At 34.6% G+C, this 21,080-nt stretch overlaps 1 protein-coding gene across 1 annotated transcript; it reads left to right on the forward strand.

The window, feature by feature from the left end:
• The first annotated feature begins 144 nt into the window (after window positions 1-144).
• On the forward strand, window positions 145-12,649 carry LOC121372296. Its single transcript, XM_041498591.1, has 8 exons — window positions 145-180; window positions 1,799-3,045; window positions 3,507-3,640; window positions 6,552-6,760; window positions 8,991-9,256; window positions 11,234-11,428; window positions 11,695-11,800; window positions 12,233-12,649. Exons 2-8 carry the CDS (start codon window positions 1,860-1,862, stop codon window positions 12,360-12,362), a joined length of 2,226 nt encoding a protein of 741 aa, XP_041354525.1. The 5' UTR covers window positions 145-180; window positions 1,799-1,859; the 3' UTR covers window positions 12,363-12,649.
• Window positions 12,650-21,080: the final 8,431 nt, after the last annotated feature.

Consider the following 21,080-nt stretch of genomic DNA (forward strand, 5'->3'; position numbering starts at 1 on the left):
ATATATTAAATTATTCATTTGAAAAACTAGTGTTGCTACGTATTCAATTTAATTGTATTTAATATTTGTATCGATTGGTTAAATATCTTATGAGTGGGATTCCCCTAGTTTTAACTATTGCTTTCAGTTCGGTTACGCTACATGGTTGAAACAGTCGATCTTTTTGGACGACAAAGACAGGTAAATAAGCAATATGTGTGCAGCATACAGGGTAGATAAATGTAAATATAAAGCTACATAAAGGAGGCGTATGCTTATCAACACTATAATTCAAATGGCATTTGGTAAAAATGTATTTTAACCTTTGTAGAAATGAATAGACCCACATTTAGTCTTCATAATTTTGTAAATAAATGTCAACAAAATATTGAAAATGTAAGTGCGCAATGTAGGCCTACCTGCTTTAGTCAAAATTTTAGTTCCTACTACTACACTTGTTTTAGACAGTATCTTATCTATTGTCTTCATAATTACAGGTCAGTCTGATACTAAGCTTTTTTGAGAGTATTAATTTAAAAACATCTTCAAAGAACATAGAACAAAGGTAATTGCGCAATACAGTGTCCATACACATAGTTTTATAGCCTATGTGATATGTAATACATGTGTATTACATGAAACCTATTGTAACATGTAATACATGTGTATCACGTTGTGTTAATACATATGTAAATTAAAGAAATAATCAACATGTAATTTTTTTATTTTAATTACTTAGTCTTAACAGTATTGCCTTTTTAATTAAAATATTCATTTGTTTTGTCATAATTGCATTACCAGAAGTAATAGAATTTAATAATGAACTATGAGAATCCCTAATGAGTGTATAATTCAGGGTAACAGATCATTTTGCCCTTATTCACCCGAGTCGTTTCGACCAGGGTCGATTCGTACCATCATTCGAGTCATTTCGTCCCCATGTTAGGTTGATTCATCCATGTTGCACACATTCTATCAACATTCTATAGAAAGCACAAATTTAAGACTGACTATGTATGGTGTCAATTATGTATTGTTTTTCGAATAGACTCGCTTTTACTAGTTTTAAGGCGAACCATCATTGGGTGAATGAGACTAAGGGCAAGACAACCCGGGGTACGGAATGGTTTCAAGGCGAAACAATACAGAATCATAATTGAGAACTATACCAAATAAATGCAGACCCTGATGAATCACTTAAAAATGTACCAATAAGGCAGTTAAATTTGTCTTTTGTCATCATAGTAGTAAGCCCTATAAGAATGGGTGGGCTGGTTAAAATGTACACAAACAAAAATGTACCCAATTTTCGTCAGAACATATCCATAACAAAACATACCAACTAATACATTTTCATATTTTGGTTAAAACATGTCCTATTTATATATGCTAAAACGTATAAACACCCGTTTAAGCAAAACATACCCACATTTGGTTAAAACATGCCCAGTACAAATTACAATTTGTGGAAACTAAATACAGTATTAAAGAGAATTAAAACCTCTGCAACAATCTCCACGGCATTGCAGGTTTTGGGAAATATAGGTTTCATCTCTGTCGGTCTGTCCCATATGTATTTTTTGGGACATGTTTTCCACAGTGCCTCAAGGTATTGAGCTGACATTTTATGTATAGCTTTATCATGTATTTTTAATTATCAAATTTGACTTTCATGGCCATTTACTCATTTTTGACAGAGTTATGACACTTGAACTTATTAGAAATATGAAAACTTGTGGGGGGCCCAGTAGGGAACATGTATTGCTTTAGCAGTACTCTCAAAATGCTTGTTGTTATTATTATTATTATTATTTTGTAGATTTAGAAGTATGGACCTGAAGTAATATTTATCACAATCATTGACAATTTAAACTGTGAAGATGAAAGTGGTTATTTGTCATATGCTCGTGTTCCTGTTGGTCACCCAGCTAGTTCTCACTGAAGTGAAGATCAGCAGAATAAAGCTGTGGGGAGATCATCCATCTGTGGAGTTAACTATGGTGCCAGGCGACCAGCTGAGTTCACCAATAGTGGTGGTGTATCAAAATTCAACAGTTCATAACAAATACTCTCCAACATTTCACAACAGTACTGAGTCAGTTTTTACCAACATCAGTATAGTACCAGACCTAAGGAAAATTGGTGCTGTGGCAGTATATAATGGTACTGAGCCAAATATTACAGATGCAGTCCCGTTGTTGAAAGTGGCAGTTGTTTACGTATTCAATAATTCCCTTACGTTAATTCCTAATATGGCACAACTTTTGAACACAACTGTCTTAAAGGTTAATGCTATACCTAGTAAGGACCAGTTCCTATATTTGTGTAATGATGTCTTCATGCTGACAAACACAACTGATTGTTCGAATGGAACATCACCTGTCATTTCAACATCCATTTTACCGACAGGAATGCCGTCAACAGTAAATTCAAGTTCTACTGCAACCTCTGGAACCACTGCTTCATCAGCAACTACAAAATTGCCAGTGGCAACCACTGCACATCCTACTTTACAAACTACCAGTGTACTAAAGCACACTACAGGACATTCTAGTGTAACATCTCCAGTCAGTGGTAGTTCTACTACAACACTACCAAGCAGTGGAAATTCTAGTATAACACCACTGAACAATGGAAGTTCTACTACAAACAGTACAACACCTCCAGTCAATGGTAGTTCTCCTACAACACTACCAAGCAGTGGAAGTCCTACTGCATCACCTCCAGTCAATGGTAGTTCTCCTACAACACTACCAAGCAGTGGAAGTCCTACTGCAACATCTCCAGTCACTGGTAGTTCTACTACAACACTACCAAGCAGTGTAACACCTCCAGTTAATGGTAGTTCTACTACAACACTACCAAGCAGTGGAAGTCCTAGTATAACACCACTGAACAATGGAAGTTCTACTGTAACACTGCCACACAATGGAAGCTCTACTACAACCCAACCAAAACCGACCAGCCCACGACCAAGTGTTACCTCTGTTAAGCCCTCTCCTCAGCCACTGATTAATGAGGTGAATCTTCTGCTTGCTGAGAAGAAATTCTTCATTGAACTTAAAGGTATGTTTTCTTCTACACATGTAATTTGTTTTTTTTTTACATCTAACTCAAACTCAAACATTCCAGCCAGTTCTCCACAACTGGCAACAAAGGCTGTGGTATGTACTATGTTGTGGGATGGTGCATATAAAAGATCCTTTGCTGCGAATCAAAAAAAGTAGCCCATGAAATGGCAACAGCAGGTTTCTTCTCTCAATATCTGTGTGGTCCTTAACCATATGTCTGATGCCATATAACAATAAATAAAATGTGTTGAGTGCATCGTTAAATAAAACATTTCCTTCCTTCTTTGGGGCATCCAGCACTAAATTTGGTTTTGGAATGAGTATATAATTATTTTTTTTGTCTCACAAAAGAAATACATGTCATTGTTCAGAAACATATCCTGTTAAACCACAATAGTAATATATATTTCTCACTGTCGATATGTCTATTTTTTGCTTTTGGCTTTGTTATTTCAGGTTTATCTGGAGATGTTCAGAATCTGTCAGTTGTTGTGTTTGATGGAGAAGTAGGCACATGTTTAACTCATATTAAAATGAATAATACCATTTCATCAGATGCCAATGGATTTGGAGTTTTTCCTGTAGATGATGTGAGTATTTGCATGGGGTTCAGTGCATCAGCTGCTGGACAATCAAGCTGATGACAGTGGTTCAAATCCTGTCAAAGCTGGCTCATACTTTCATTCATCTTTCTCAACTATCACCATCTGCCTATCATTCTCATTATCTTAATATAAAAAAACTTTTCAATAAAGCTGGTCTGACCCACAGTACTAACTAAAGACCCGATTGTAGAGAAGTATACCATAGTAGATGGTTACAAGTGCCTCTTAACAATTCCAGAAGTATACTGAGGTACCACAATATCGTGGTACTTAACTATTTGGAAGAAATAAAGAAATGTGCTAACATATATGAAGGTAAATATACTTGGGTTGCAATTTTTGCTATGTCTGCATCATATTCATGCCATTGTGTTGACAAATAAATGCAGTTCTGATATTAAAACAGTTGATGGAAGTACACGATAGCACTGGCTTCTGTTCAAGGGAGGTTACCACGATATCGCGATAAATCGCAAACGTTACAATACAGTAGACTGCACAGGTCAAAAATGACTCTTTTTATACACGCATTTGTAGTAATGTCTAAAGTACTGTTGGAAATAGAATAAAACAGATTTTCGTCGATTATTTCTTACATATTAAACAGACAAGTAAATATTTTGTAAATATCTATTTAATGATAGTCTAGATACCTAATTTAGCATTTACTTGTTTTGGCTCAGATTGATTTACAAGGTGGTGTTTACTCTTAAAATTGAAATGAAGATGTCAGTGAACAGGTGATTTGTGCATTTTGTTGGAACAGACTGTCACAAATTTTGGTCAATGTGTCAATTTCATTGCTGTTACAGTATGTGAGGGACTGTTTCTGATGACAGTTTACCCCTATTCCTCTCCAAAACAAAATATTTGTAGACATTTATAAGTAACTTTTGAGCAAAACTGTCAAGAACCATTTTAACTTTGTGATCTACTATACTGGTATTAAAGGTGCTATCTTAAAGTTGCATAATGACAGCTATTGCAAATCATGTTTTTATTAAATTTAGTTTTTAACATTTAAAAACTTCACCTTTAACTATATGCCCATAAATTATTATAGGAAATAATTTTACTACTACTAGTAGAAAATACATTTCATTGGAGAATCTTTATCACAAACAGATGCTCACATATAACTATGATATAGCACCTTTAAGTGGTTGCAAGATTGTGTAAATTTCTAATGTACTTATATTGAATTTATATTCACTAAATATGCTGGTCATAATTAATAATTTATGCTGCAATTCAAAATAATCAGTTAACGTGCAGTTTTAAATTAAAAGTTTGTTTAAGGGTAAATAAAATTGACACATGTGTTATAGTCTGTTCCAATAAAGGTCACAGATCTCCTGTTTACTGACATCTTTATTTCAATTTCAAGAGTAAACACCACCTTGTACATTAATGAGAGCCAAAACAAGTAAATGTTAAATTAGGTAGAGTATCATTAAATAGGTATTTACAAAATATTTACATGTCAGTTTAATATGAAAGAAATAATTGACAAAAATATTTTTTATTCTATTTCCGGCAGTACTTTAATAAACAAACTTCAACACAAGAAAAGTCAACTTAAAACATTTCGTTTTTCAATTGTAGTAACATATTTACATTTTCCAATGGAAAAGTCGGTAATAATAATTATTATTCTTATGCAAGACAGTGTGGGCATTTTTTAAATTGTTCATCACATTAGTAAAATTCAACAGTTATATAATCAATATTTATTGAGTGAAACCAAGAATAGAACATATTAAAAATTGTGTTTTGTTTAAATTGCCAATAAATATAGCCATGGCTCTTAAATGTTTCCATACTTTTCTAGAGGTAGCTGTATGCGTGTATGGTAAGTATTGGGGTTATTTATAAGCATGGGGGTGTAGTTTAGCACGTGCCACTATATAGGGGGCGTTGCACATGCTAAACTACAAAAATGTAAATGTCATGAGCAAGGAGTATAACTACTGAACACTCTCCAAAGTGGTCAAACTGAGCCCACAGCTAAAAGCTGATGGGATATAGCAGGAATGTGTTTTGGATAACCACAAGAGACAAGCACATGCCACTGTTGCAGATGCAAGGTCTGGGATGTGGAGGTAGACCACAAAAGAAGTTAAAATTTTGACTAACAGAGTTTTTAATGACTGAAAATACATATTAAATCCAATATTTTGTTTATAATATCAGTACAGATCTGTATATTTAGTGTGTTTCTGATCATTCTAATGTTTGTATTTCTCAAAGTCCATTTTATTTCCTGAAATATATATTTTCATACTTACATAATTATTGTGGGCTTAAATCCAGTTTGGTCATTAGGCCAAATAGAAACACAGCTGAGAGTAGTATACAGAAACTGATATTCTAATCAGTTAAATATATTAACAGGGCTAGCTCTTTCACTCACCAAATTCGCCAATTGCAAATTTTAGGGACAATTGGCAAATTTTATTTTAATTTGGCAAACAAATTTCAAGCAATAATTGGTATTTTATTGAAAAATAACTGTGGTTTTGCATGTTTAAAGATAATTTGGCGAAATGTTTTGCTCATCCAGAGCTAGCCCTGATTAAATATGTTATTTTAATCATCAAAAGGTCTTAAATGTTACAATGGCAGTCCCTTTAACCCATTACATGCATCAGGATATAAAGAACTATGTTCATTGTGCAGTTAGTTAAGTGGGGGTATTTTGTAAATGTTCTTTGTGTATTTAATACCTATTCAGTGTTCACCATCTATTTGCTGACTAATTTATAGAGGAAAATTACCTTTTTTTACAAAAACTCTGAAAGCTTTGTAGGTCTTGAAAAGTAAGGTGGTGTGTGTTGTAAGTTTTGCTTTAAAAGGAACACGGAGAGGAACTAACTTTTATTCTTTTTTCACTCAGGCTGTTGTGAAGACGAAGAATGCTTATGTTGTTGCCCTGTTTGATACGACCAACTGGGACAAATCGCCTGTGGGTTGTACGATAGCACTGAATGTATCTGGTCTGAAGGATGTCCTTATTATCAGCAAGCACATGGATATTCTTAGTTCGCAAGTTTTGGGAGCATTTGCCAGGGACAAGCCAAGGCACTTGATGATTGTTGATCCAGAGTGAGTGGTCATTTAGAATACCCAAAGATTTTCTTTGTATATTCCATTATTACAGTCTCTTAGCTGATGTTAGTCTTTATGATTCTATTCTTCAAAGTTTTAAGTGGTTAATAAATACCTTTTCGTAACTGCAGAATGTTTTTAGTGGGGGTCTTTTTTTTTCTTTTTCTTTTTTGTATTTTGAGTGTGAGTGCGAATAATGTTAACATGCTCATATACCACTAGAGTTTCGAGCATGTCCGTCCCGGGGCCTGTCTCTGGATAGCCAGTGACTTGCTCTGGGACAGAACAAAATTAAGGGGATAATTTTGAAATTTACATCCAAAAATTAAATAGTGGGCCTTTAAAATTTTGATGCGCATCTCTAATTAATATAATTAATAAAGAAAATTCTACTCATTAAATTTGGTCGCTAGATTAGATCAGGCGGTCAAAAAGAAATTAGATAGATAAATAAATAACACACCTGATTTGGGAGGGGTGTGTGAAAATGGACAGAATTTTGAAAATAGCAATTAGTAAAAGAAATTAGTAGGATTAAAATTAGAAAGAAAAAAGTTACAAGCCAAAAATAATTGAATTGACTGCTCAGCCGAATATTTATATAATTTGGAGCATTTTAGAAGGACAGTCCAAAAATAAATAAGAGATAGAGAGAGGATCGGGTTATTTAATAATATTTTTTTAAGAAGAAGTAATTTCGACATAAAATTTTGAACGAAGGTCTAAAAGTTTAAAGTCCGATCTATATGGTCCGGGCCAGAGGGGTTGGGTAAGTTTGAGGTGGGTGGAATTTGGAATACGAATTTAGTAGTTAGGTCAAAGACCAAAGACCAAAATGTGTTACAAAAATTTAAGTCCAAACAGTAAAATTAGAGTGCTCGACTGAAAAGGTTTTAAGGTGATTTGAGTAATTTAGACGGGCTGCCAAAATAAACTGCGTCAGACTGTTTACAAAAAAAAAAAAAAAAAAGTTTTTAAAGTCCAACTAAGTCCTAAAAAGAAAGTACATGTCCTAGGAGAGGGTGCGCAGCAGAACTCATGGCGAGTTGATGGGATGATCGGCTCGGAACTTCGGGAAGAAGTGAGGTATGTCGATGTAGCACTCTCCATGAAGTATTGCTGAGTAGTCTTCCAGAAGTATCAGCTTGATAATCCGATGGACGATTGGATTATCCATGTCTGATTTCAGCAAGCCTTGCCGGTACATCCCGTTCCGCTCTGACATCAGGTAGTAGGTGCGATTTGCCTCGACATACTGGAATTGGTACCGCCCTTGACCAGTTGATGTTGGTCTCTAGCTCTTGGTGACGAAGGGGCCTGGCAGTGAACTCCCCCTTCACACAGTTGCGGTACCGTCCAGGAAGCTTGTTGCATGCGATCTGCCAAGTCGTGGGCTGTGTGTCGGACAAGTCCTGGACCGACATCTTCCTCTTCTTGGCTTCACGCTCTGCAACCGCTGTCGCAACAACTCATGGAGATGCTGGTGGATTGGTTGGTGCGAACAACACTTTTCATCAGTGTTGGTGCTGCAGGCGGAGGGGCCGCCACTGCCAGTTTAGCCCACAGCTTTGGCTCCCCGTTTGCCACTCCTGGCATCTGCTGCTTCCAAGTAGTGGGGGGTGGCGACGCAGAAGGGGCCGCTGGCTGCAGTTCAGCTGCCGGGTTTGGCTCCCCCCTGAACTGCCCATGCCGGTGTCTTCTGTGAAGTATTTTGAGGGGTGCTTTTTATTATAATTTAACTGGTATATTTTGGTATAAATATGTTATTGATTAGATTAATATTAATACAAGTTGTAGTTAATAAGATACATATTTGGTTTTTGGTTATCAAAATAATTTAAATTTATGATTGAAGAGTGATTTAGATTTTGTATGCTAATACTACTTTTTCATGTAGTTTAATAGTCTTACCGGTATATAAATTTTGTCAACTTTAATGTAAACTTAACTGACTTTATTTAACTAGAGTAGTCATTTACAAAGAAAATATGTACAGTGAAATTATGACCCTCTAGAAACTGGATCCTGTCTAAATGAGATAAATATTAGGTCCCTGACGTGATCCGGTTTTTACCATAGTTTGACACCCAATAGCCGATGTATTTTTCGTGCTGGGGTGTCATTAAACATTAATTCATTCATTGATCTGGTTTAGACAGGTTTCACTGTATTTATATGTTAAATAATGTACATGTTACAATAAATATAACTTTCTTTTTTAAAAAAGAACAATTTCTGGCACTGGCCAGAATTACAGCATCAGCAGGTGTGCACCGTGGGTGATGGATTCCAGTGCGTTTATTCTCTCACATCCCACCAGGCATGGAGAAAACGAGTGTAAGACAGACTTTGGCAAGAAGATTCAGCTGAAGCTGACTGACGCCAGGTGTAAAGATTTCAAAGACTCTGGAGCCAAGCAACAGTTTTTAGACATGCTGGTGTACAAGATGGCCGACTTCTGTAGCTGTGGAATATCTCCACTGCTTTTCAAGTGTGAGTAGACTAGTGTTTTCAGTCAAGTGTAGTTGATACAACGTACAATGTATGTAAATGACACTGACTTAGCCGCCCCCCCCCCCCCCCCCCCCCCCTTTTCCCCTGTCTTAGACACATCCAATGGGGAAGGGGGCGGAACGTAGCCCAGTTGTAAAGTGTTTGCTTGATACAAGGTCGGTCTGGGATCGATCCCCGTTGGTGGGCCCATTGGGTATTTCTTGCTCTAGCCAGTGCATCACAACTGGTATATCAAAGGCCGTGGTATGTGTTATCCTGTCTGTGGGATGGTGCATGTAAAAAGATCCCTTGCTGCTAATCGAAAAAGAGTAGCCCATGAAGTGGATGTGTGTACGATTATCTCATCTGCTAAAACTGCTTATGTCATTGTTATTTCAAATGCCATAATTCTCAAAAATACATTTTTCACAATATCCCAAACGCTGTTCTCAGTAAGGTCTCCACTAGTACTCAAGTACTTGGAAATGGGCCGAGTCTAGCAAGACTGGAGTCCATTCACAGGACTCCAGTACCCATGTAAGAAGAGCACTCTCATTTAATTATATTTTTACGTCATTTTGCCATAATACTTGCCGACGGTTATATGGAGAGAAAACTTGGCCAAAGGGTGGGCGGGTAGGTGTATTTTTACAGGTAACAGCTTTACCACTTTTCAGTCTTAACAATTTTACAAAATTATACGACAAAACATCTTTATTTTTACTGATAAAGAATGCTTTTATAAAACTTGTTAAGTCCATGTGGTATCAAATTTATATAAATGATATTGCAGGTTTCAAACTATTATAACTTCATTTTATATAACACTGGTTTATAAGATAATTTAATCTATTTTTCAATATCAGTGTTCATGTTAACTTGTACTGTATATTAAACAAGCAATTTAGGTAGTTATCTCTACATGTATTTCACCCAATTTTGGACTTAACAACAAGTTGCTCTCATTTTGACTGCCCAATCTATTATAGTTATAATAAACTGGATTAATATTGTGACATTGGATTTTTGTGAATAGACAACATTATGCATGTCCACCAAGTTTCACTGACCTACAACTTAAAAAAGTTTGTGAGAAACTGATCAAAATGTGGAAATGTAATGCAAAATGTGAACACAAAAGTTGATGCCATCGTAAATACAATGTATAATACCAATTTCTCCCATCCCTAGCAATGCAAGGTAGGCATATTCCATGACATCAGCCCATGCACAATAAATTGGTCTTGTATGACCCCGTGACTTCTGTTGTTTGAGCTAATATTAACATTGGCTGACGTCATGTAAACGGCAAAATAATGCAAGAAATGCTTTTTACATTTCATAAAAACAAGGAATCCTGTTGTCATAATGAAATTATACTATCAAGTATAAACCATTTTTGGGTATGATCTTTTCAATGGTTATGATTATTTTATTGTGATAAATGCTTGTTTTTCATCTACTGGATGGGAGAAAAATAATCCTCCATTATGTATCCATGTGGGACAAGTCTATTCCACCCTCGGGTACATAATATGACGTCAGGGACTCTGCAAGCCTCATCCCTAACAACGCATTATGTACCCTCGTATGGAATAGCCCTGTCCCATTTGAAGGATTCTTTTAATCTTGCCTTTCTAGTACATAATGCAGGGCTAGCTCTGGGTGAGCAAAACATTTTGTCTAATTGTCTAATAAACTTCAAAAATTGCACAAATCAACTTTTATTTTCTAAAAAAAATCCATTATTACATGAAATATTTTCGCCGAATTAAAATAAAATTCGCCATCTGCTTTCAAAATTCGCAATTGGTGAATTTGGCGAGTGCCAGAGCTAGCCCTGTTAAATGGCCAGACAAAAATGGCTGAGGTGTCACTATAGAACCATTGCTCCCTCCAGCTAAACCAGTTAATCAGTCAACCATTTGACTTCACTTTTCGCAGGCTGCTATTTCATCAAGTTTTTTTCTTTTTCAGTACAAAAGTACCACTGTGGAAGTTTAATCTTTGAAGCATTTCTTGAGGCAGTAAATAGTACTCTGGCAAACAAGATGTTTATTTCTTACAATAACTTCATCCAGTCCACTCAAAGTCTGACCATTGGCAATAAGACATACAAGGTTGACACCACGTGCAACAATGACTGTTTGACAGCTGCAGGTGGAAAACAAGGTGATCTAGCACATACGATTATAAGCTGGTTGTAATTATGAACAATTAATAGGAATTATTTTTTAAAGCTGATTTGAAATTAACTCATTTAGTGTACCATACCTAACATTAATATGTCTTTAACTTGTATTATCATAAATAACCAATGTGTTCTAACCAACAGGTGTTTAAGAGGGTGTAATAGCTATGGCTTATTAAAGTGGGGTTTTTTTTATCTCTTCTTGTAATGAAAAGATGTATAGCGAATTGTGGATATTGTGTTTCAGGAAATATCAAACAGACCATTGCCGTGGTGATGTCATGTCTTGCCGTGTTCCTCATCATCGTGGTGGTGGTTGTCATCTACTTGAAGAAGAAACGGAGAGGAGTCCTGTAAGTGCTTCTTGTGGTTACGAACATCAGAAATATTTGCAATGATAAAAAATATGGAATTTTGTGTCAGAAAATTTATTTTAGTTGTTTAAAATTCCCATTTAAAATATAAATTTATTTAATGATTATCTAGCACAACAAATTCAAAAAGATCTTTTTATTGCTTTTACCGAACATTGTAATTTAGACATCAAAAAAATATGGAAAGCATAGTAAAGATACCCATATACAACAAAGTTAACACAGACATTGTATTTTTAGAATTAAGTAACAAAAAGAAATTCAATTACGCTAAAAGGTTGTTTTTATAATTTTTTAAGATGTATGAATTCTTCAAGAGAGAAGAATTTTTTTTTTAAACTTCCTTGTTAAGCAAATCTCTGAAAAACAAACTGCATGTTTTTAATAACTTATTTGTCTTGTTTATTTCAGACAATTCCGAATGACACGCTTGGATGAAGATGACGATGACCTTATGAACCCGGAAATGGATGATTTTGTTGGCAGTGGTCAAGATGCAAGTTTTGAAAACAGGCTGTACAGTCATTTCAATAGAAAATAAAAAATGTCTCCCATTCCATACTGTTAGCCAATATGAATCAAAACTATATGCAAATCTAACTTGATTGTGTATAATAAAAAAAAAACCCATGTTATGCTAGTATTGTATAAAGTGCAAATGTTAGGTTTATTTGAAATAAATACTGTTAAGACAATGTTTAAAACAGGTTTTTAAAACATTTAATGTACATATTGCAGGGCTAAAAGATTATAGTAGCCCCAATCCTATGGCTAGTGATATTCAATGTCGGGCTAGTAAATAACTACTATTGCCATGCCCGACGGCTAGTGAAAATGTTACAGTTATGTCTATTTTGTAAATATTAATATCCTGCCCCAACCCCAACCCCCAAGTGTTAGTGTTTTTAAGCTTTATCTGCCTCTTTAGGTGACATATCTGATTATTACTATTATTTAGTAAACTTTTATTAACTTATAGTAAAGTAGGGCTAGTGCATTTTTAATCGTGGCTAGTAAATTTTTGAAATGACTAATCCTATGACTAGTGGATTTTTAAAAATTCTAGAAGCCTTGATATTGAAATGTTGATACTGGCATACAGCCCCATTAATTGAAAATCTGAGGTCTTTCCGAAAAATTGTTACCATCTATTTGTTGCTTTGAGTTGTTTGTACATAGTTTGATAGATGTCCTGGCATTTGCCAAGTATTTTACAATGACTTATTGTTTCAAGCAAACAAGATCTTTAAGAAAATTGTTTCCTTTAGACTTAGACAAAGTATTGTTAACAATTTTGTAATAATTAATGTGCTTAATAAATAATATCAACAGTTGTTTCAAACATTATAGTAAAACATCCAGGGCTAGTTGTTCAAACATTAGTTAACTTAATCGGTGTTAAACAGAAATGTTCAAACCCAAGGACTAAATGAATATAAATAATACCCAGTAACTGAAAACATAATATTGAAACTTGATTTAGAACAGCCAAATGTATGATACCTTGATTGTTCTCAATCAAGTTTCAATATTAGATACTGTATCTCTACATAATCAAATGTAACATTTATTTTGCATTTGTGCGAAAATAATTAAAAGGAAAATAATAGACAAACCCAGGGTTAATTTAACAATGCTTTGAACAACTGGGCCCGAGACCTTATTCCATCCAATGCATTGCGCACATTGTTACTTGTCTTGTTGAGTTTCCACTCACTTGTACAGGGCTTGAACTTAACGACGGCAGTTACCATAGGAGGACTCAAAATTGCTTTTGATGGGCCATTTCACCCACAGCAGTTTAAAAACAAATTGCTATGGGTTACAATTTCTTAAGTTTGAGCCTTGTGTGTGTGTGTATATATGTATGTGTATATGTGTATATGTATATGTATATGTATATGTATATGTATATGTATATGTATATGTATATGTATATACATATACAGTGTACAGTGTACAGTGAAACCCCTCTAAAACAGACAAACTCAGAACCAAGTAAAATGTTTGGTTTTAACAGATATGTGGTTTAGAGATATTAAATTATAAATTCTATGCTTATTTGTGAAAAATGTCAGGTTTTGTTGGAATTCCGGTATACAGAGGGTCTGATTTTGAGAGGTTTCACTGTATATACAGTTTAATTTTGTTATCTTGATGTTGAAGGGGTTGAACAGTGGATTGAGATAAACAGTAGTTTTTGTGATTATTATACCATGGGACCATTTCCTGACCTCCAGATTACTTCGACTGATGAGATAACGATGTTTTACTGTATTACTATTATTATATAATGTTTTGTCTTCATGTTGTTTATTTATTTATATATAGAGATAACTATTTAATCAGTTTGTTGATTACTGAATTGAAATCAAATTATTTTTGGATGCAATTACATACTAGCTTGATGTAGACACTTGTATATTGTTTAAGTAGGTAGGTCACAAAATACATTTATGATGCATGTATAGTGAAGATGCTCAAATTAGGGCTGTTCTGAAATTATAAGTGGGAAACGTGGAGTTAGGAATGAGAGGGACAGATTTTGGAGGGGTGATTTGTTAAACAAGAGAGTGGGAATGAATGAATGAATGAATGTTTAACAACACCCCAGCATGAAAAATACATTGGCTTATTGGGTGTCAAACTGTGGTAATGTCCGAGAGTGTGAGTGAGGAAGGCAGAAATAATGTTTTATTTACAACACATTTTAATTATTTAATTACAGTTATATCAGACATATGGTTACTATCCACACAGATAAAGAGAGAGGAAACCTGTTGCCACCATGTAATGAGCTGCTCTTTCTGGTTAGCAGCAAGGGATCTTTTATAAACACCATCCCACAGACAGGGTAGCACATACAATAGCTTTTGATAGGTGACCATCGATGGGGGTCGATCTAAAACCAACCATGTATCAGGCGAGTAAGTGGGGCGGGAATTAAAAATCTGTGAAAACTAGTTATCACAAAAAAATAGCCCAACATGCCCATCAGCGGGAATCAATCCTGGACCAGACGTGCATCAGTCGAGCGGTATTACCACTGGACTACATGGGAGGGGTCTTTTTAATGAAGACAATGTCAAATTATTTAAATTTATTCTTTAGTTTGTGGACAGTATGGCGTACCAAAGCTACTATCCTCGGTGGATGTTGATATGGGCTGTTTGATGGTATTTGTTCCCAGAAGATGCCTCCCACACTTTTCATGGATTATTTCTGGAACAGCCTTAAAAGAAACTTACATATTTTGGTGATGGTTTATAAATAAAAAATCTGACATACAAATGTATGACTATCAGGGTAAGCGGTTACATCAATATATGCCTTAATAACCATTTTTTGTACAACACTTACTAAGCAATCATGTTTGCAAAAGGAACTGATACAGTTTGATAAATGTTGAGGTATTTCGTGTTGATAATGTTCACCAAGTAATAAACTTACAATTTTACACTGACAGTCACACTGATGGCCACTGTCTGGTTCATATATACGTCCTTCATTTAATCATGTGTAAATGTTTCTAAACTGGAATATTTTATATTAATTAGGAACAGTATTTACATGAAAATTATTTTCTTAGTTTATGGAGTATGTGAACAAAATTACTGTTTTAAAAGCTTATTAAACTATATTTTGTAATTGTGACCAATAATTAAACTCACTTTTTGTTGAAAGTATATTCAGTCTATTTTAGAGAATTAATAATGTACAGTATATCATTCAGTATTGTAACCAATAATGAAACTTTTTTCTTCATAATTTAATGCATACATTTTGTAATTCCTTAACTAGTGAGCACCATATATTTGTTCACTGTAACCAACAATTAAAGTGCAATTTTGTGTATTTTATTTCACCATATCAAATGTTATTTGCTCATGTTGTCCAGGGGCTAGCTTGGGATTTTCAGGTGGGTATGCACTTTTTTCAGCGATGGAATGAAGTGCATACACATACATGCATTTACATCATATATTTTAATAAAAAACAAATATCAGGTGGTACACAGCTGCGTACCTGCATATATAGAAGCTAGGCCCCTGTTGTTATATTAATAGTTGTTGTTACTTTAATTAGAATCCAGGTGAGTTTGAAATGGCTTGTTCGGTAATACAGCATTTAGCCAAGTATAGCATTTAAAATGCTCAACAGCATAGGCTCAATCGTATAGCATTCACCTGAGTTATGATTCCTCCGAGTTTGAATGGCATGGTCATTGGTATAGCATTCACCTGAATTTGAAATGGCATGCTCAATAGTATAGGATTCCTCCGAGTTTGAATGGCATGGTCATTGGTATAGCATTCACCTGAATTTGAAATGGCATGCTCAGTAGTACAGCATTCACCTTCGTGTGGTGAGCCATTCAACATTTCAACTGGAATTCTAAAAAAAAACATGCTTAAGAACTACATGTTCTTATAGCTTTTAAAAACAAATTTATATTTAACAAAGGAAACTTTATTTTGTACTTAAAATGCATAGCTCTGCAGAGATTTGTGTGCTTTTTTGTTTTACATGTTTATAATATGAAGTATTTACATTCGTTGTTTGAAACAAAACAAACATTCCTGAAGCGACTCGTTGTTCTGTTATCACTATTACTTTGTGACACTATTGTGCTGGTTACCAGTATATATTTATAGTAAACTTGTGAATTATCACCTGTAATTATAATTATCACCTGTAATTGTTCATTTCTACCTAGATTGGAAAGTTGATTTTTTTAATGAATAGTACTTTAAAAAGTATGAAAAAGTATGCTGAACTTCATTCAAAATGCACCATTTGGTTATAAAAAAGGCTAAGAGAAGACAAAACAAATGTAATACATTTAACTGATTTTGTATCACTGGATATAACAGTAAATAACCCCCAAAATGGAATGCAAGGGTTAGGGCTACTATGTTTTATAGCAATCACACATGCAACAGCAATAATAATTAAACGGACAGACCGTAGTTTTTAAACACTAAGACATATTTTTCAGTATTAGAGCCATTTATGATCACTGAAATCAAACATTACTTATATTTTATTGTTTAGATTAGTCATTTCCATACAGTCGAAGTGTTTCTGGTCACCCTGGTGTTTTTAATACCACAAAATGCATTTTTCATATTTTTTAAAACATGTGATTCTGAAAAGTAACGGTTATGGAGTCGCGTTTTAGTCTATTTCAACATTTCACAGACACTTGTTTCACTCTGTTGTCTCCAAATTTGTTACAAGTTTGTAAATTAACCAAACTTAGTGTCCATTTTTACGGGTTGAAACTAGTCTAGATGAAAAATATGCCTTAGTGTTTAAAAACTGGGGTCTGTCCCTTTAACTACTGGGTGATCATTTTTAATGGAGTTTTTATTAAAACTTTTGTTTGCACACTTTCAGTTTGACAAGTACTTGTATAATCAAGATATATGATGTGTAAATTTACTTATTGTTTTATGTGTTAAAGTTTGATTTTTTAAATTAGTATTATTTTAATTTGTATTATTTTCAAGTAATAGGTTGTATTAGATTTCAAATATGACAGTGGTAACAAGGATGAATTTGGTTAATATACTGTAAATCAGAAAATGTTAGCGAGCATAAAATGTTGGCAAATTTAGCGAAGTCATAGAAGATGCTAATATTTCATGATGCTAAATTTAAAGAGACACATCAGACTTCCAAAAAACATTTGTGTGATTGTTTATTCTATGCATAAGCGTACAAGACGGGGCAGGGGGGCAACTGCACCCACCCCCCAGTCCTGAAGAAAAAATCCTCAAATTCTAGTAAAAGCAATAGAAAAATTAAGGCAAAATGAGCTGGCCTGAACACTTTTCACAACATATTTCCATCAATCTACCCACAATATTAATTGTGATCCATGTAAAAATGTGTGGCGATTCGTTTGCAACCCTATATAACTGTTTGGCAGTAATGCCAATATTGTAATCCACTGAAGGCACAACAATGGTTACATACTATGGATTATACCAAAAGGATAGTAAACAACAATAGTTAGTTAGCATGCACATTACTTACTTTCTCATATGATGACCTTGCTAAATCCCTGTCGCTAAAATGTCAGTTATTGGGATTTTGCTCAATTTTAAGATCGCTAATATTTTATGATTTACAGTATTTGATTTAGGAATAGGCATATTTAATTCATGAGCCTTTATTTTGTGTTATTTTGCTTGGCTAAGATAGATTGCTTTGGTAGCACTTTTTATAAATGAATCACTTTTTTATTCAGCTTAAACCCTGTTTTACAAACATTGATGATTTAAAAAATAATTTTGCCGTTAAACACTATATTTCAAAACACTAGATTTTTTTGCCTTCATATATTTTTCATATACCTATTAACACCACTTTTGCTTTTGAAAGCTTATGTGGTTTGTGGTTTGTTTTTTATATTCAAAGTGTTTTTGGTTTTGTTTTATTTGGCTTTTGGGGGTGGGTGGGGGTTGGCAAGTATAGGGGAAATTAATTTAATATTGGTTGGTTTTTGTGTTCGTTTTATATAGAATCATGTTGTTATCCAAGCAATTATAATTAATTTTCATACATGTAAGCCAACCTGAGCTGCTCTATTGTTAAATATTGCTCATCAGGGATGAGATATTTTTTCATTTTATTGAATGTTATGTCAAAATTATTTCAGTGTATTTGTGATTTTGCTTTGGAATTTCATCAATAAACAGCAATAATTAATGAAGTTGTGTTTTTATTCATCTGCATAAGGCCTGCTTTCCATTAACACAATACTGCGCATGATTTATATTATAGTGCATTTACAGTAATCTGATTAAAATCAGCTCCACTGGGTCTTTAATTTCCACAGGCTGTAGTACAGGCCAGTGGAGCGGGTTTTAATCAGATTGAAGAAGGAAATGGTTTATTTAATGACGCACTCAACACACTTTATTTATGATTATATGGCATCAGACATATGACTAAAGACCACACAGATATAGAAACCTGCTGTCGCCACTTCATGGGCTACTCTTTTCGATTAGCAGCAAGGGATCTTTTATATGCACCATCCCACAGACAGGGTAGTACATACCACGGCCTTTGATATGCCAGTCTTAATCAGATTGCATTAGCACAAGCAGAAATGTGCATTTCCACATCTGCACTTTTCCAAGCAATATTGGATGTCATCAAAGTGTATTTTTCAAGCGGATGGTAAACAATTTGCATTATAACATCAAAGCAAAAAATGTCTGCATATGGAAATGCTAATATAAAAAAGGTAGAGTATCCAGCCTGTGCTCCACAACTGGTTTAATGAAGGCTGTGGTATGTACTATCTTGTCTGTGGAATACTGCATTTAAAAAGATCTGTTGCTATGAATTGGAAAGAGTAGGTTTCCTTGCATTATCTGCATGGTCGTTAACCATATGTCTGGCTATAACGGTAAATACAATGTGTGGAGTACATTGTTAAATAAAACATTCTTTCCCTCTAAAATAGAGACCACTCCCATCATAATTAATTGTTCAAGATTCTAGTCATCATGTGATTTCAAGTTGAAATATGTGGTCATCAAACACTAGCTATCAATAAATCAATCTAATTAAAATTAGCACCACTATATTACATGTGGATCTAACAGCAGCCCGTTGGAGCTCATGTCCAGTTGACCTTTCATTCGACCAATCAAAACCTTACTTGCAAAATCATGCCAGTGATTTGAACAGAATTTTAAAAACATTCGGGATTATGCCAAGGGTATACGAAATGATTCTGGTGAATTACAAAGTATGCCGGAAACTAATTGCAATATAAAATTTTATATAAAATTTGTTTGAAGACAAAAAAACAACCTGTGATGGTATAGCCATAAAATCTGTTGATACTAGTATACAATACAAAGTTTATTACTACACTTTTCCCCCTGTTTTTTCAATGTTGAAATAGACCAACAAGTTTGCCTATTGCATAGTCTCGCCCACTTTTTAGAATTTGTATGCTCCCGAATAACGCTATAAAAGGCGAAATGTAATTGGTCAATATTTAAATTGTTATTTATAGATGAAATGTCACCTGGACATGGGAGTTCACGCAATGCTGTTAGATCTACTGGTAGACGAGTAGAGTGAAGGGTACAATTCGAACAGATCAATTAGCAAAGTGGTGCAGCACTCACCTGATGCACGGTATGTCAAGGATTGATACCAGTTGGTGGGCCCATTGGGCTCTCTCTCATTTCAGCCAGTGCACCACAACTGGTATATAAAAGGCTGTGGTACATACTATCCTGACTGTGGGATGATGCATATAAAAAGATTCCTCAATATTAATGGAAAAATGTAGAGGGTTTCCTCTCCAAGATTATGTCAGAATTACCAAATGTTGAACATCCAATAACTGATGATTAATAAATAAATGTGCTCTAGTGGTGTTGTTAAACAAAACAAACTTCTTTTTTAATGAACAGTTTTTGAAGTATATACTACTTCGGAGACAAAACATCAACTCGTCATTGGACAGTTATTACAGGTTGTTTTTTAGGCAGTTTGTCATGGTCCTCTTATTTTGTTTAGGAAAATAACGTAAACTTATTTCTGGCTTAATTAGATGGATATTGGGACACATCCGTTTGATCATTCTGCAAAAATCAACAAACCATGCAGTACTTTCTTCAGTTCTAAGACTAACACCTGAAGTGTGTCAAGTGTTAGTTAATTATCATTACACAAATACCCGAGGGCAGATTCAATGGAATGAAACAAAATGTATGCGCCCATTGAAATGGCCTTCACGATTTACCATTTTATTAATTAAATATACCAACACACTTGTCCATATGAAGGAGTAATGCACTTTAATTATCGCCGAATAAGCATAGCAACCAGAAAGCCATGCCCGACTACTTCTTGGGCAGGATGTAGCCCAGTGGTAAAGCGTTCGCTTGATGCGCGGTCAGTCTATGATTGATCCAACTGGGCTATTTCTCATTCCAGCCAATGTACCAAGACTGGTACATCAAAGGTCGTGGTGTGTGCTATCCTGTCTACGAGATGGTGCATATAAAAGATCCCTTGCTGCTTATCAAAAAAGAGTAGCCCATGAAGTGGTGACAGCAGGTTTCCTCCTTCATTATCTGTGTGGTCCTTAACCATATGTCCGACGCCATATACGGTAACCATACATAAAATGTGTTCGAGTGTGTTGTTAAACAAAACATTTCCTTCAATGTCAGTTTGTAACAGTAGTTTTCTGAGGATCTTATATTTTAGTACACTT

This window comes from Gigantopelta aegis, chromosome 4, assembly GCF_016097555.1.
Source record: "Gigantopelta aegis isolate Gae_Host chromosome 4, Gae_host_genome, whole genome shotgun sequence".
Classification (NCBI taxonomy): domain Eukaryota; kingdom Metazoa; phylum Mollusca; class Gastropoda; order Neomphalida; family Peltospiridae; genus Gigantopelta; species Gigantopelta aegis.